The sequence below is a fragment of the Gymnodraco acuticeps genome, unplaced genomic scaffold, assembly GCF_902827175.1.
Source record: "Gymnodraco acuticeps unplaced genomic scaffold, fGymAcu1.1, whole genome shotgun sequence".
NCBI lineage: Eukaryota > Metazoa > Chordata > Actinopteri > Perciformes > Bathydraconidae > Gymnodraco > Gymnodraco acuticeps.
In genome coordinates, this window is record NW_022991571.1 from 4,858 (window position 1) to 18,885 (window position 14,028).

The 14,028-nt window shown below is 44.3% G+C and overlaps 1 protein-coding gene across 1 annotated transcript; it reads right to left on the reverse strand.

Moving 5' to 3' along the window:
- Nucleotides 1–3,353: 3,353 nt before the first annotated feature.
- Nucleotides 3,354–14,022, reverse strand: LOC117533599 (acyl-CoA dehydrogenase family member 11-like; the record flags this gene model as incomplete). The annotated part of the gene is given in 13 exon segments (XM_034197445.1): nucleotides 3,354–3,452; nucleotides 5,148–5,255; nucleotides 6,393–6,531; nucleotides 7,123–7,200; nucleotides 8,366–8,477; nucleotides 9,565–9,671; nucleotides 10,095–10,216; nucleotides 10,296–10,437; nucleotides 10,865–11,029; nucleotides 11,111–11,272; nucleotides 11,452–11,577; nucleotides 13,606–13,705; nucleotides 13,806–14,022. Coding segments are annotated over 13 exon segments (1,582 nt in total), but the record flags the coding sequence as incomplete, so codon positions are not given.
- Nucleotides 14,023–14,028: the final 6 nt, after the last annotated feature.

A 14,028-nucleotide genomic window follows, 5' to 3' on the forward strand; every position in this document is an offset into this window, starting at 1 on the left:
ACGGTCCGTCACAGCGGCGGAGCTGTGATCATGCAGAGCTGCGTGTTCTCCGTCAGCAGCAGCTGATCTGCTCTCTGATCTCTCTCTCGCGTCCGGTTAGACTTCACTCATGTTTATGTCCAAATCTATGAGATCTAGCTAGTCCTAGTTAATGATATGACTGCCTGCTTATCAAAGGACCTAAACAATAAGCGTTGCTTGGCAACGGCGTGTGGCCGCAAAGTATAGCGCAGCATTAAGCATATGTTTAGGAGGGGTCAAAATCCCATGCTCATAAAATGCATATATTTTTTTCTCTTCATTCCCCAAAATAAATAAATAAATAAATATACCAATTTTAGGAAAAATAAGGAAGTTTGAGCAGTGTGGGTTTTATATTAACAGAGTTTCACATATTTCAAAACACGAAGTGTATAACTGCAGTTGCCTCCCTGTCAGAATGACAACGATCCTCAGTGAAGCTCAAGCCCATGTTTCACTACATTAAGTACAACTTATTAAAAAGATCAGTTCAATGCAACTAATGTCGTCTTAGTGTTATTGCATGATGTTAAAATTGGTTTGCCATGAGGCGTGTGGTGCAGTGGGTTGAGCGTTGGTGTTCGGATCAGGGGGTCACAGGTTACTCATGACTGCAGTCAGCATGTCGTTGTGTCCCTTAGACACTTCACCCCAAATTGCTCCTGTGGGGATTGTCCACAGTGTTGAGTATGTGAGTCGCTTTGGATAAAAGCGTCTAACAAGTGACATGTAATGTAATGTAATGTAATGTAATTTAGTGATGGATTGTAAAGATTTGAAATGTACATTTAAGTGTTTCTCAGTTACAAGGTTGTTGTTTTAATAACTCAGACACTGATGGTGCAGCGCTGCACTGTACCTCTTTATAGGCATTTCTTCCTTAACAAATAGTTTTTGCGCTGATCAGGGGGTACGTGGCTGAATTGTTTTTTCAAAGGGGGTACATTATTGAGGTACATTATTGCATTTCTTTTGAGAACCACTGGTCTAGACAGTGCAGAGAGACAAAACATATTATGGTTTGCCACAAAGTCAGTCCAAGGTCACAGGAAGAATGAACCGGCCTTGGATACGAACAGAGAGGTTTATTCATGCCGGCAGAGAGCATTCTTACAAACCATGGTTGTTGTTTTACTGATGGAAATGTCCTTTCCAAAGAAAAGAGAAACGGAAACTACAGACGGATGTGGACATGAGAATGATGCTTTTTCTCGTAAACCATAGCACTTCAAGTTTTCAACGACGAGAAATATTTTTCGTGCAGATTTTCGGGGGAAAAAACAACAGAAACAACAACAACAGGCCACTGTTTCCCGTTAACCTGGGAGTCAGACCTCAGACCACATCTGTGTCATCTGGAATGTCTTTCCGTCCTCAGAGAGTTAGGAGAACTCGATTAAACATTTTAAAACACTAATACGAGTTTTCGAACGGCCTAATCTTTACGATGTTTGTGACTGTTTGAAAACTTCTCTACATCACAGTATGTTGTTTATTAAAATGTCAAAGGATAATACAAACCAAATGTATTTATAGAGCCAATTACAGGCAGATATTAAACTGCACTACAAATCAAGAGTGAGTTATCCATTTAGATTTATTTTAAGGGCATGTTGTTCACCTTGAATCAGTTATAATATCTAATCAGTTAGAGGTTTAAATGCCAATTGATAAACACACACTGACTGCGTGTTGAGTTTTGAATCTGTGACCTTTCACTGTTCCAACCAAAGCTGCTCCGAGACATATTTTCCAGAATGAATGAGATCAAAACATTGTTTTAACTTCTCGAGTGCGCTTTAATGTCTTCTAAATGAGTCATCTGCCCTTTTTGTGCTCAACATGTTGAATGTTTGGGTGCTTTTACTGTAGTGCTTTGAAGCCACATCTTTAAAACGTTAAAAGGCCGATACATTTTGAGTATTTACTGTTTTCAAAACATTCTTTGGTTTAAGGGGAGTTGCCTCAATGATTTAGAGAGGTCATATTCTGTTCATGTTCAGGTTCACAATAGTATGTAGTGTCTCTACTTTAAAGAGTCCTCTCCTGCTGATGTTCAGGTGTATATCAGTATCTAGTGTCTCTACTTTAAAGAGTCCTCTCCTGCTGATGTTCAGGTGTATATCAGTATGTAGTGTCTCTACTTTAAAGAGTCCTCTCCTGCTGATGTTCAGGTGTATATCAGTATGTAGTGTCTCTACTTTAAAGAGTCCTCTCCTGCTGATGTTCGGGTGTATATCAGTATGTAATGTCTCTACTTTAAAGAGTCCTCTCCTGCTGATGTTCGGGTGTATATCAGTATCTAGTGTCTCTACTTTAAAGAGTCCTCTCCTGCTGATGTTCGGGTGTATATCAGTATGTAGTGTCTCTACTTTAAAGAGTCCTCTCCTGCTGATGTTCAGGTGTATATCAATATGTAGTGTCTCTACTTTAAAGAGTTCTCTCCTGCTGATGTTCAGGTGTATATCAGTATGTAGTGTCTCTACTTTAAAGAGTCCTCTCCTGCTGATGTTCGGGTGTATATCAGTATCTAGTGTCTCTACTTTAAAGAGTCCTCTCCTGCTGATGTTCGGGTGTATATCAGTATGTAGTGTCTCTACTTTAAAGAGTCCTCTCCTGCTGATGTTCAGGTGTATATCAGTATGTAGTGTCTCTACTTTAAAGAGTCCTCTCCTGCTGATGTTCGGGTGTATATCAGTATCTAGTGTCTCTACTTTAAAGAGTCCTCTCCTGCTGATGTTCAGGTGTATATCAGTATCTAGTGTCTCTACTTTAAAGAGTCCTCTCCTGCTGATGTTCGGGTGTATATCAGTATGTAGTGTCTCTACTTTAAAGAGTCCTCTCCTGCTGATGTTCAGGTGTATATCAGTATGTAGTGTCTCTACTTTAAAGAGTCCTCTCCTGCTGATGTTCAGGTGTATATCAGTATGTAGTGTCTCTACTTTAAAGAGTCTTCTCCTGCTGATGTTCAGGTGTATATCAGTATGTAGTGTCTCTACTGTGCTGCAGCACCTCTTTTCACCCTCTGTCTGAAACCAGAGCCCTGTCTGCTCTGATTGGTTAGCTGGCCGGCTCTGTTGTGATTGGTCAACCAGCTTAGAGATGTCCCTCCCCTTAGCCTATCACGTACAATGTGTTGGAGCACTAGCCAATAGGTGTGCGAGTGTTACATAGTGATGTCACTATGTTCCAGAAGTAAAGTCCAATGGAGCTCTCTTTAAAACAAGTAAAACTGGGCAGACCTCTATAGTACTTTCAGTTGTTAATGGTCTTATTGGCATAATATCATTTTTTTCCGCGTATACAGTCAACTGAAGCAGAAAGAGACTTACCGCTGCTCCACCATTTCTTGCCGTCGATGACGAAGTCGTCTCCATCCCTGCGAAGCGTGCACTGCATGTTTGTTGCATCACTGGAGGCCACATCCGGCTCTGGGGAGCGGACCACAGGAAAGATTCAAAACACAACGTACACTGTTACTCAATTAAAAGGGAAGCACTCATGAGTCAGACAAACTAGGGTCACGCGTTTCCACTGCAGCGGGGTAGCCCCGTTTAAGCGTCCCTAAGCGTCCTCGCTCTGGCCTCGGGCTGCCTCGCTGGCCGTCCCAGGCCGTGGCGCATTTCCATTACAGTTTAGGACCTGTGCTAGCAACGCAGTGTAGGCGGGGCGATCGGCTTTGTTTTTGTTCACATTTCGAGTTGTTCCGTCGAGCTGCCGCTGGATTTGATCATCCCCAATGAGATGTAGGAACGTCGTCACCTCCTCGGTCGACCACGGTGTGCTTTTCTTATTAGACGTAGCCATTTTTGTAGCTCATCCGTTTACAAAATGCTGTTTATAAAAATGCTGCAAGCTTGCTTCTAAATATATATGCGACGCTAGGGATGAACTCGCGCGCAATCTTGTGACGATTCTCTCTGACCAATCAGCAGTCGAGAGTGTTGACATCACTAGTTCAGCCCTGGCCCTGGTCTGATAGAACCACGATTTTATGGGGCCGGAAAAAGAGGGAAAAAGTACCCGCTAGCCGGTACTAGGCTATATGGAAACGCCACCAAAAACCGGCCTGGCCGCTTGAGGACGGTTAAGGACGCTTAAACGGGGCTACCCGCTGCAGTGGAAACGCGCCATAAAGGGGCAGCAGAGGACTCCTAACAACGTCAATTGTTTATCAGCACAAGACGGAGGATCCTGTTCCTCGTCAGAACGGGACGGGTGGCGCAGTGGTCTGTGCATCTGATCATCAGATCAAGGGGGGTGCTGGGGAACTCCAGTTCGAAACCCGCTCCTGCCGCCACTGCGTCAGGCCGTTGTGTCCTTGGGCAAGACACTTCACCTGAACTTGCTCCTGTGGGTAATGTCCACAGTACATGTATAATACCAATGTGTACCTGTAAAAGCGCCTCGATGACCTCGAGGCGTGAAGATGGACGGTGTGGCGCAGTGCGCTGTGCAATGAGCATCAGATCAAGGGGTGAAACCCGCCGCTGCTGCGTCTGTAAAGCCGTTGTGTCCTTGGGCAAGACACTTCACCTGAACTTGCTCCTGTGGGTATTGTCCACAGTACATGACCATTGCATGTATGATACGTGTAATGTGTATTTGTAAAGCGCTTTGAGCATCTGGAAAAGCGCTATAATAAATGTAAGGAATTATTATTATTATCCAAACTGGTGACAAAAAGCATCACCAAAGCACAGCTGATCACCATCTGTGTTTACAAGGAGCGCCATAGGGAGGTTCACACCCACGGTAATCACCTCAGCGTGCTGCGGTTTCCATGGCAGCGTGGAAAGCAAAGAGGGGAAACGGGGAGACATTACTCATAGGGCATTCGTCTTCTGCCGTTTCCATGAAGAATTTCCAAACGACATAGCAACCGTGCAACCGGCTCATTTAAAACCAGAACCAGAACTTGACTGTTTTAGAAAAAACCGATCTCATAAGAAAGCAGTGCCTTGTTGTAACTACACCCGCTCTTAAAAGGTACTTACAAAAAAGTGCCTTTTCAAGCCGACACATTGTACCTTTTCCTTTACATCCCTTCCTGTTAAAGCACAGTGACGCGTGATGTTTTGCACGTATTTGAAGCTGTTCCTGTGAGGACATATTTAAAGAGTTACCTGTCATACAGAAGCAGGAGCGAATCTCCCCTCTGAGCAGAGGCTCCAGCCATTTCTTCTTCTGCTGCTCACTGCCAAACATGTGGAGCACCTCCATATTGCCTGTGTCTGTGGAGAAGCAACATACAGACTGTCTTACAGGATATCAGGGGAAAGTTGGGAAATATATGCCCGAGAGCAGGGGGTCCCAAACTTTGCCATGCCAAGGACCCCCATATAGCTTTATCGTCTGGCGGGGACCCCCCCTGTTGCAATTTGTTTATTTAAATGATGAGTACATTATGATGGAAAATATGACATTAATCATACAGCTAAATACATTTTCTTATTATTTATTTGTATTAATAATCAGTTATTCTTCTAAACATTTTTTGTATTTATCTTTTGTTTGTCATTCATTACATTCATCGTGTCTTCTGTTATAAACATTCTTAACACAATATGAAACAGTAATATCAACAGAAAACATATTTTTAAATTGATTTCTGTCTTTATAATATTATATAATCTTGAACAGTAATATTAACAATTAACATATATTTTTTGCATTTTTGAAAGCTACTTATGCCTTCATAATATTATATATAATATTCAACAGTAATATTAACAATAAACATATTTATATTCATATATATAAACGTCAATATTTGCTACATCCGTGCTCTCATCCAGCTGCAGAGCGAAATATTCACTAGTTCTCACTTGCTCCAAAAGCTGAGCAGATGCTCAGTTTCACTCTCAGTAGCGGCAGCTCGATTCTGATTGGCTTGAAGGGCGGTCGTGAGATTTAAAATGTATATATATATATTAATAAATACAAAATATTAAAAGATTGGCATCAAAGGACACATATATTGATAGATATGCAGTTATTAATAACATCTAAAAAAGAAAAAATGTAATTTAAAAAAAATAAATTCCCCTTTCCCTCAAACTTTGCGTTAGCCCCCTGGCGCCTCCTGGCGGCCCCCCGGGGGGTCGGGCCCCCACTTTGAAAAACACTGCCCTAGAGGACCATAATCATACTGTTAAAAAAAGCTATAGTGAACAAACACAAAAATCGTTCGGATGCAAAAGGGGCCGACATGAGTTACCATTTGGGGAACTTATAACTAGGACAAATTCATCAGCAACATAGTCAAATGTAATCTATGCTAAAGTGCAAGGTCATACTGTAAGTGTGTGACTGAGAAAAAGGGAGATAATATTGACACATTTATCTCTAGATCTGAAACCAAGTGTTACCGGGAGCCTGGCAGTTGAAGACTTCAGGAGCGAAGAGGCAGCGCCCGGTCTCCTCTGCGATGAAGGCGTAGTCCAGCTGACTGAGGCCGCTGACTGCAGACAGGAACAGGTTATACAGCCCGGCCTGCCTGGCTCTCACCTGCACGCACACACACACACACACACACACACACACACACCACACACACACACCACACACACACACACACACACACACACACACACACACACACACACACACACACACACACACACACACACACACACACACACACACACACACCCACCCAGCCCATCCCACACACACCACACCCACACCATACACACACACACCCACACAAACACAACACACACACACACAAACACACACACACAATCACACACCACACACCACACACACAACACACACACACACACACACACACACTACACACACTACACACACACAACCCACACACACACCACACACACACACACACCCACACATCACACACAACAACACACACACACACACACACACTACACACCCACCACACAACCAACACACACACACACACACACACGTAGAATCGATTGACAGCTTTAACTTGAATATATTTATATTTGTTTATTGCTACATGTTGTTTGATTGCATCGCCTCCGGTAGTGTTAACCTGGACAGGTCTTGGTTGTGGCCACTAAATTAAACAAAACATTACAATTAAATGTTAGAAAAAGTATCCTGACATACCTTTAGATCCTCTATTATTTGTGGGGTGTGCCATCTCTGTGGAGACCGAGCGTGTTTGCTGTAGTACTCTGCAACTTCCTGTAGAAACAAAACAAAAAGCATAACAATCATTTTGTTTACTCTACTCTCACTTGAGCATCCTCTTCCTTAGTGGGAACCTTTACAAAAGATAAATGTAGAACTATTTTCAGTGCTTGAATTGGGCCGGTACTCACCAGCACGCAGTACCGGCACTTCTGATTTTTACCCATATGGTACCGGCACTTCTTACTGAGTACCGGGCAAGGTGCCGGTACTCAGCCGCCTGCGGCACGTCATGACGCATGACAACAAATATGCCCAGCGTACCTATGACGCGCCGCAGCGATAGACTAGAGCAGAAAAGACATCACATAACGTTAGCATTTCGAAAATGTTAGCGTGGCTTAATAAAAGTGCGAAAAGACAGCGGTTGTCGCCGGACAAGGATTCCCTCTCTCCTTTCCTGCTGAAAGATGAGTGTACTCGGGGACGAGGAGTCATTGAACCAGCCGCCAGTAGGAGTCAGGCTTTACTTTCTTTTATATCCATAAAGAAAAAGTAAATCTGTTTACAGTTCTGTTTCATATGGATGTTGAGAGGTATCCGTATATCTCTTCATTTTGCTCTCAAAGTACCAGATTTATGCATCTAACTTCAATATTTAAAAACTAATCTTCCCGGGGGAGCATGCCCCCGGACCCCCTAGGCTAGGGTGTCAGGTCCACTCCCCACTTCTAAAAATAGCACTTTACCCCTGCACCCCCTCTAATCTCAGATGCACCCTGAGTCACTTAGTTTAAGTGAGCCTTTCTAAAATATACAGTAAAGAGACGAACCCACCAGCATTACAGGATATACTATGACTTTGAGCCAAATACTTGTTTTTGGGCTGTATAAATAAATTGACTTGAAACAGTTGCTGATTTAGAGTACTGGCACCATTTTGATTCCAATTCAAGCACTGGCTGTTTTGACTCACTTACGGTGTTAATGTAGTTATTTCTGCAGGAGGAACTAATCTGTTCAATCTGCCCACATCAAAACTAACAACATTTCCAAAGCCATGGTGGTGATTCTGCCTCTGCATGCAATACCATGTAATCAATAGCCTCCTTGTTCTCCCACTCGAATCCTGACTGCATGACTGAGCGGCTCAGTCAAACCCTTTCATGTAAAAGTTAAAACTCCATCTGGACAAACACATCTCTGTCAAAGCACTGACCTCCTGAGCAGGAAGCACGTATTGTCTCATGAAGTCTTTGACCTGCTGCAGAACAGCGCGCCCTTTAGCCGTCTGCAGGAACAGACCGTCTCCTGTTGGACCTGACACCGACCTGGAAACAAACACACGGTAGAAAGTCAGCAGGGAGTCTCTGAAGCAGCAGCTGGACGCCAAATTCCAACTGCTGCTGGCTTACATCCAGTCAGCAGGTGGAGTCAATCTGTTTCCATTCATAGCAGAGTATTCTACGACTGATCATATGGGAATATCGATGGATTCAACTGAAATAACACCGTTTAAACGATCTGGGACTTTTAAGAACTCATACCCAGTGTGTTAAAGGTCACATGTTGTGCGAAATCCACTTCTTCATGTCTCTTCTACATCAACATGTGTCCCCTCTTCTTCATGTCTCTTCTACATCAACATGTGTCCCCTCTTCTTCATGTCTCTTCTACATCAACATGTGTCCCCTCTTCTTCATGTCTCTTCTACATCAACATGTGTCCCCTCTTCTTCATGTCTCTACTACATCAACATGTGTCCCCCTCTTCTCCATGTCTCTTCTACATCAACATGTGTCCCCTCTTCTTCATGTCTCTTCTACATCAACATGTGTCCCCTCTTCTTCATGTCTCTTCTACATCAACATGTGTCCCCTCTTCTTCATGTCTCTTCTACATCAACATGTGTCCCCTCTTCTCCATGTCTCTTCTACATCAACATGTGTCCTCTCTTCTTCATGTCTCTTCTACATCAACATGTGTCCTCTCTTCTTCATGTCTCTTCTACATCAACATGTGTCCTCTCTTCTCCATGTCTCTTCTACATCAACATGTGTCCCCTCTTCTCCATGTCTCTTCTACATCAACATGTGTCCCCTCTTCTCCATGTCTCTTCTACATCAACATGTGTCCTCTCTTCTTCATGTCTCTTCTACATCAACATGTGTCCCCTCTTCTTCATGTCTCTTCTACATCAACACGTGTCCCCTCTTCTTCATGTCTCTTCTACATCAACATGTGTCCCCTCTTCTTCATGTCTCTCTACATCGACCTTTAAAGTAAATCTAGCAAAGGCGATATGAGTCAGAGCGTCAACACACGCATCTTCTGAAAGTAATCATGGAGTGACCGCGTTAAAGCCTGTGTTAAAACAACAACAGGAACTTTGTCACGCAACTCAAGCAGCCGACCAACCTCTGAGCGAGCTGCAGGGCAGTCTGAGCCAACGGCTCCACACGCTGGCCGAACTCCTCTGCATTGGGAGCGCTCGCATTGCCCAGTAGGTGGCGTGCATAGATCCCCTGAGAGATACAATGGGGAATAAAGGAACAAATAACATTTCTGTTACATTTCTTTAAAGAATGGGGAGGTCTAGCAGGATTACAGTGTTATTAAAAACATCATATAGTGTTTCTTGTAAAGGATCAGATGTTATCTCTTCTCTGTGAGCGGATAGGATAATACTTTCAGAGTGAATCTTCTACTGCCTGAATCTGCTTCATGGTTTTCACTTTCTTTGCTTCATGTGTTCTGGTTTTAATTCAGCAGGTGAACCTATGTGTTCATAAAGCAGTGTGTGTGAGCTTCACTGTGTGTGTTCAACTAAAACGGAGCCTTATTGATATGTCTTTATTCAGATTGCATTCGATATCCAAAAGTAATGGATATCAGGTTGCATTACTGTTATAAGAAACGCTTGCAGGTATATATAAACGGGTACAAACCTGGGCGATTCCTGCCATTTTAAACACCGACAAGGCCAGGTAGAAATTCAACTCTGGAAAAGAAGAAGGGATCCCTCGGCAGCGGCTGTAAATGGAGATCAGGTCGGCCACATTTGGGATACCTGCACAGAAATGTTTGATCACATTTATTTGAGCCATTCTCCATATTCCTCACACTGTTTGGAGTTGTTCTTTCCTTACCTTCTATTCCTTTCAAGCTGCCCAGCGTGCTGATGATGTTCATGCTGGAGGGCCAGTAGTGAGGCATCAGGAAGTAGGCCAGGTCTGCCAGAGGCTGCCCGGTGGTGGACAGCTCCCAGTCCAACACGGCCATCACACGGGCCTGATGACAGGAGATAACCCCAGAAGAATGAGATGGGTGAAGCAGCTTTCGTCCACTACAGTACAAACTGTGGAGCACCATACCAGGAATATATAAGTGGATATCTTTAACCTACTGCTGAAACATGTCTTTTTAGATTAGCTTTTAATTTTATTGTATTTAATCATTTTGTCTTGTGTCTTTTTAACCTTTAGAAAAACACAAGACAATTATTTTGTGAATTTTTGGATTATTACTATATATTTTTTTGTATTTCTCTTGCTTCTTTTACCTCCTTGTATTCCTTGAAATCTTATGAATCTAAAGAAATAGATGTGTGCGCTTGAGCTGTCGCTGTGTATTAAAAAGCTTTACTTTTTTTATTTATCAAAACGCACTTAGCATTACAGTCACATCAAAGAGAAAGATAAGAGTTTTTAAACCTTACCTCTGTTGGATGGAATATCAGATTATCCAATCGGAAATCTCCGTGGACCAGCGTGACCTCGTTGTCATTGGCCGGCAGATTCTTCATCAACCAATCAGAGAGCTCGTTCATGGCTGGGATGTCCCTGTGGGCGGCGGCTGTGTACTGCTTCGTCCATGTTGACACCTTTAGAGACAGATTTTTAATGTCAACTCCATGTTCTGAGATGACTCATACATTTATTTTAATTAATGGCGCTAAGCTCACTTGTCTCTTGCAGTATCCGGCTCCTTTACCAAACCCCTCCAGGTTCAGGGATGCCAGGTCCAGTGAGTGGAGCTTTGCCAACGCTTCCACTGCAGCCACATATAGAGCTGCCCTCTCTGCTGCACTCACTCCAGGGAGACGGAGATCCCTGAATATACGGCCCTGATCAAAAGAAAGAAAGACTGTCTTTTTACAGCATCTTCACATGGTGGTAACGGTTTAGCAGCCTGTGCATGTCCACCAGCGGGTAAACACAGGTCCAAACTCCATCTTTCATCATAAGAAAATAGGGCAAAGGCCAACCAAACAGCATGGACACCGTCTTAGTGAAACAAGCTTACTTTCACGTGCTCCATTAAGTAGAACTCTGTTCCGATGATTTCAGCGTCAGTGCAGAGCAGGAGAGGCTGAGGAACGGGGAACCCGGCGGAGAACAGAGCCTTCTGCACCCGGTACTCCCTGTCCACCTGAACACAGAGTCACAAAGATGCAATAGAAACACTGTTAGCTTCAATATATTATTCCACATGACCCAAACTATTTCTTACACAGATACTGATATAATAATAATAATGCATTACATTTATAAAGCGCTTTTCTTGGTGCTCAAAGCGCTTACAAGCAAGTAAAACAAAATAACAACAACAGTAGAAAGTGCTAAGCTAGGTGGAATCAGGGCGAGGGGTTAGAGGATTAGGAGTTGAAAGGTGAGTTTTGAGGGATTGTTTGAAGAGTGTTGGCGGAGCTGACGTGGCTGGGGAGGGGGTTCCAGAGTGAGGGGGGGCTGCTGTGAAGGCCCTGTCACCCCAGGTCCGGAGCTTTGTCCTGATGGGCTGCAGTAGGTTAGCTTCAGCAGACCTGAGGCGATGGGTGGGGGTGTGTCGTTGGATGAGGTCACAGAGGTAGGGGGGGGGGCAAGGTTGTTGAGGGCTTTGTATAATATTTTAAAGTCAAAGCGGTGTTTGATGGGGAGCCAGTGGAGGTCATGGAGGATAGGGGTGATGTGGTCGGAGTGTCGGGTGGAGGTCATGGAGGATAGGGGTGATGTGGTCGGAGCGTCGGGTGGAGGTCATGGAGGATAGGGGTGATGTGGTCGGAGCGTCGGGTGGAGGTCATGGAGGATAGGGGTGATGTGGTCGGAGCGTCGGGGTGGAGGTCATGGAGGATAGGGGTGATGTGGTCGGAGCGTCGGGTGGAGGTCATGGAGGATAGGGGTGATGTGGTCGGGGCGTCGGGTGGAGGTCATGGAGGATAGGGGTGATGTGGTCGGAGCGTCAGGTGGAGGTCATGAAGGATAGGGGTGATGTGGTCGGAGCGTCGGGTGGAGGTCATGAAGGATAGGGGTGATGTGGTCGGAGCGTCGGGTGGAGGTCATGAGGATAGGGGTGATGTGGTCGGGGCGTCGGGTGGAGGTCATGGAGGATAGGGGTGATGTGGTCGGGGCGTCGGGTGGAGGTCATGGAGGATAGGGGTGATGTGGTCGGAGCGTCGGGTGGAGGTCATGGAGGATAGGGGTGATGTGGTCGGGGCGTCGGGTGGAGGTCATGGAGGATAGGGGTGATGTGGTCGGAGCGTCGGGTGGAGGTCATGGAGGATAGGGGTGATGTGGTCGGAGCGTCGGGTGGAGGTCATGGAGGATAGGGGTGATGTGGTCGGAGCGTCGGGTGGAGGTCATGGAGGATAGGGGTGATGTGGTCGGAGCATCGGGTGGAGGTGAGCAAGCGGGCAGCTGAGTTTTGGACATATTGAAGTTTTTTTAGTGTGAATGCAGGTGATCCAAAAAGTATGCTGTTGCAGTAATCCAGTCGGGATGTTATGAAGGCATGGATCAGAGTTTCAGCAGCGGTCGATGAGAGGGAGGGTCTGATGCGGGCGATGTTCTTTAAATGGAAGAAAGCGGTTTTTTTGGGACCTGGTTGACGTGAGGGAGGAAAGTGAGGGTGGGGTCGAGGATGATGCCAAGGTTACGGATGTGAGTGGAGGGGTTGACAATGGAGCATGTAGCAAGCAAGCTTCTGTAAAATGAATTTGTTATTTTGCATTTATTACAATACAATTGCAGACAGTATTCTCTTGGTACACAACCAATTAATTTATTCCAAATACATGTATACTGTTTTAATAATAGAAAACCCTCAAAGAAATGGTCACTACACACACACACTGTATGTACTTCATTCAAAACATTTTAACCCAAAAAATACAGTTTTTAATCAAAACTAATGCTTTTAACTCATGAAGTCCAACATATTGTATAATACACACAGTACACATGTAGTATGTGTAAGTATTGTGTATTTGGTAGTAATAAGGTTCTGAATATACTACATTTTATTTGCATTGATTATGTTTTGAGTTTTTCATACAACATTTTTTTTCGAGGGTGCATCATCTAGAAAGTTTGATTTGGAATTAGTCCAACAGTATTCAGATAGTATTACATGTTTTTGGTAATGTGTTGAACTTGAATGACTCTTTTGTTAGATGTGTGTTACCTTGTGGGCTCCAGGCAGCAGATCACCTGGAGGTTTCTTCCTGAGCACAAAGCTGTCTGAGGGGGTCTGGATCAGGAAGGTTGGGTTGGACTGACCAGCGCTGCGAAGACAACAGGAACCAGTTAGCACTTATCAGTTAGCATTTACACAACCAGCCTCTACCTGCTCTTTAAAGTTGCAGAGAAACAAACTGTATTCACCTGTACTGTCTGACAGTCAGTGTGTCCTCATTTGACACCGTTGACTTGACAGACAGATATTTGAGTAGTCTGCTAACACTGAATGCGTGTTGCTGTCGGACAGGAGTTGTGAGCTCCTCCATGTTTGTTAGTTAGATTTGATTAATCATTTCCAGCTGTATCGCTCAGATAACTTTCGCAGTGTTGTTACAGTCAGTCGGACCCTTTACGCATGCGCACACCT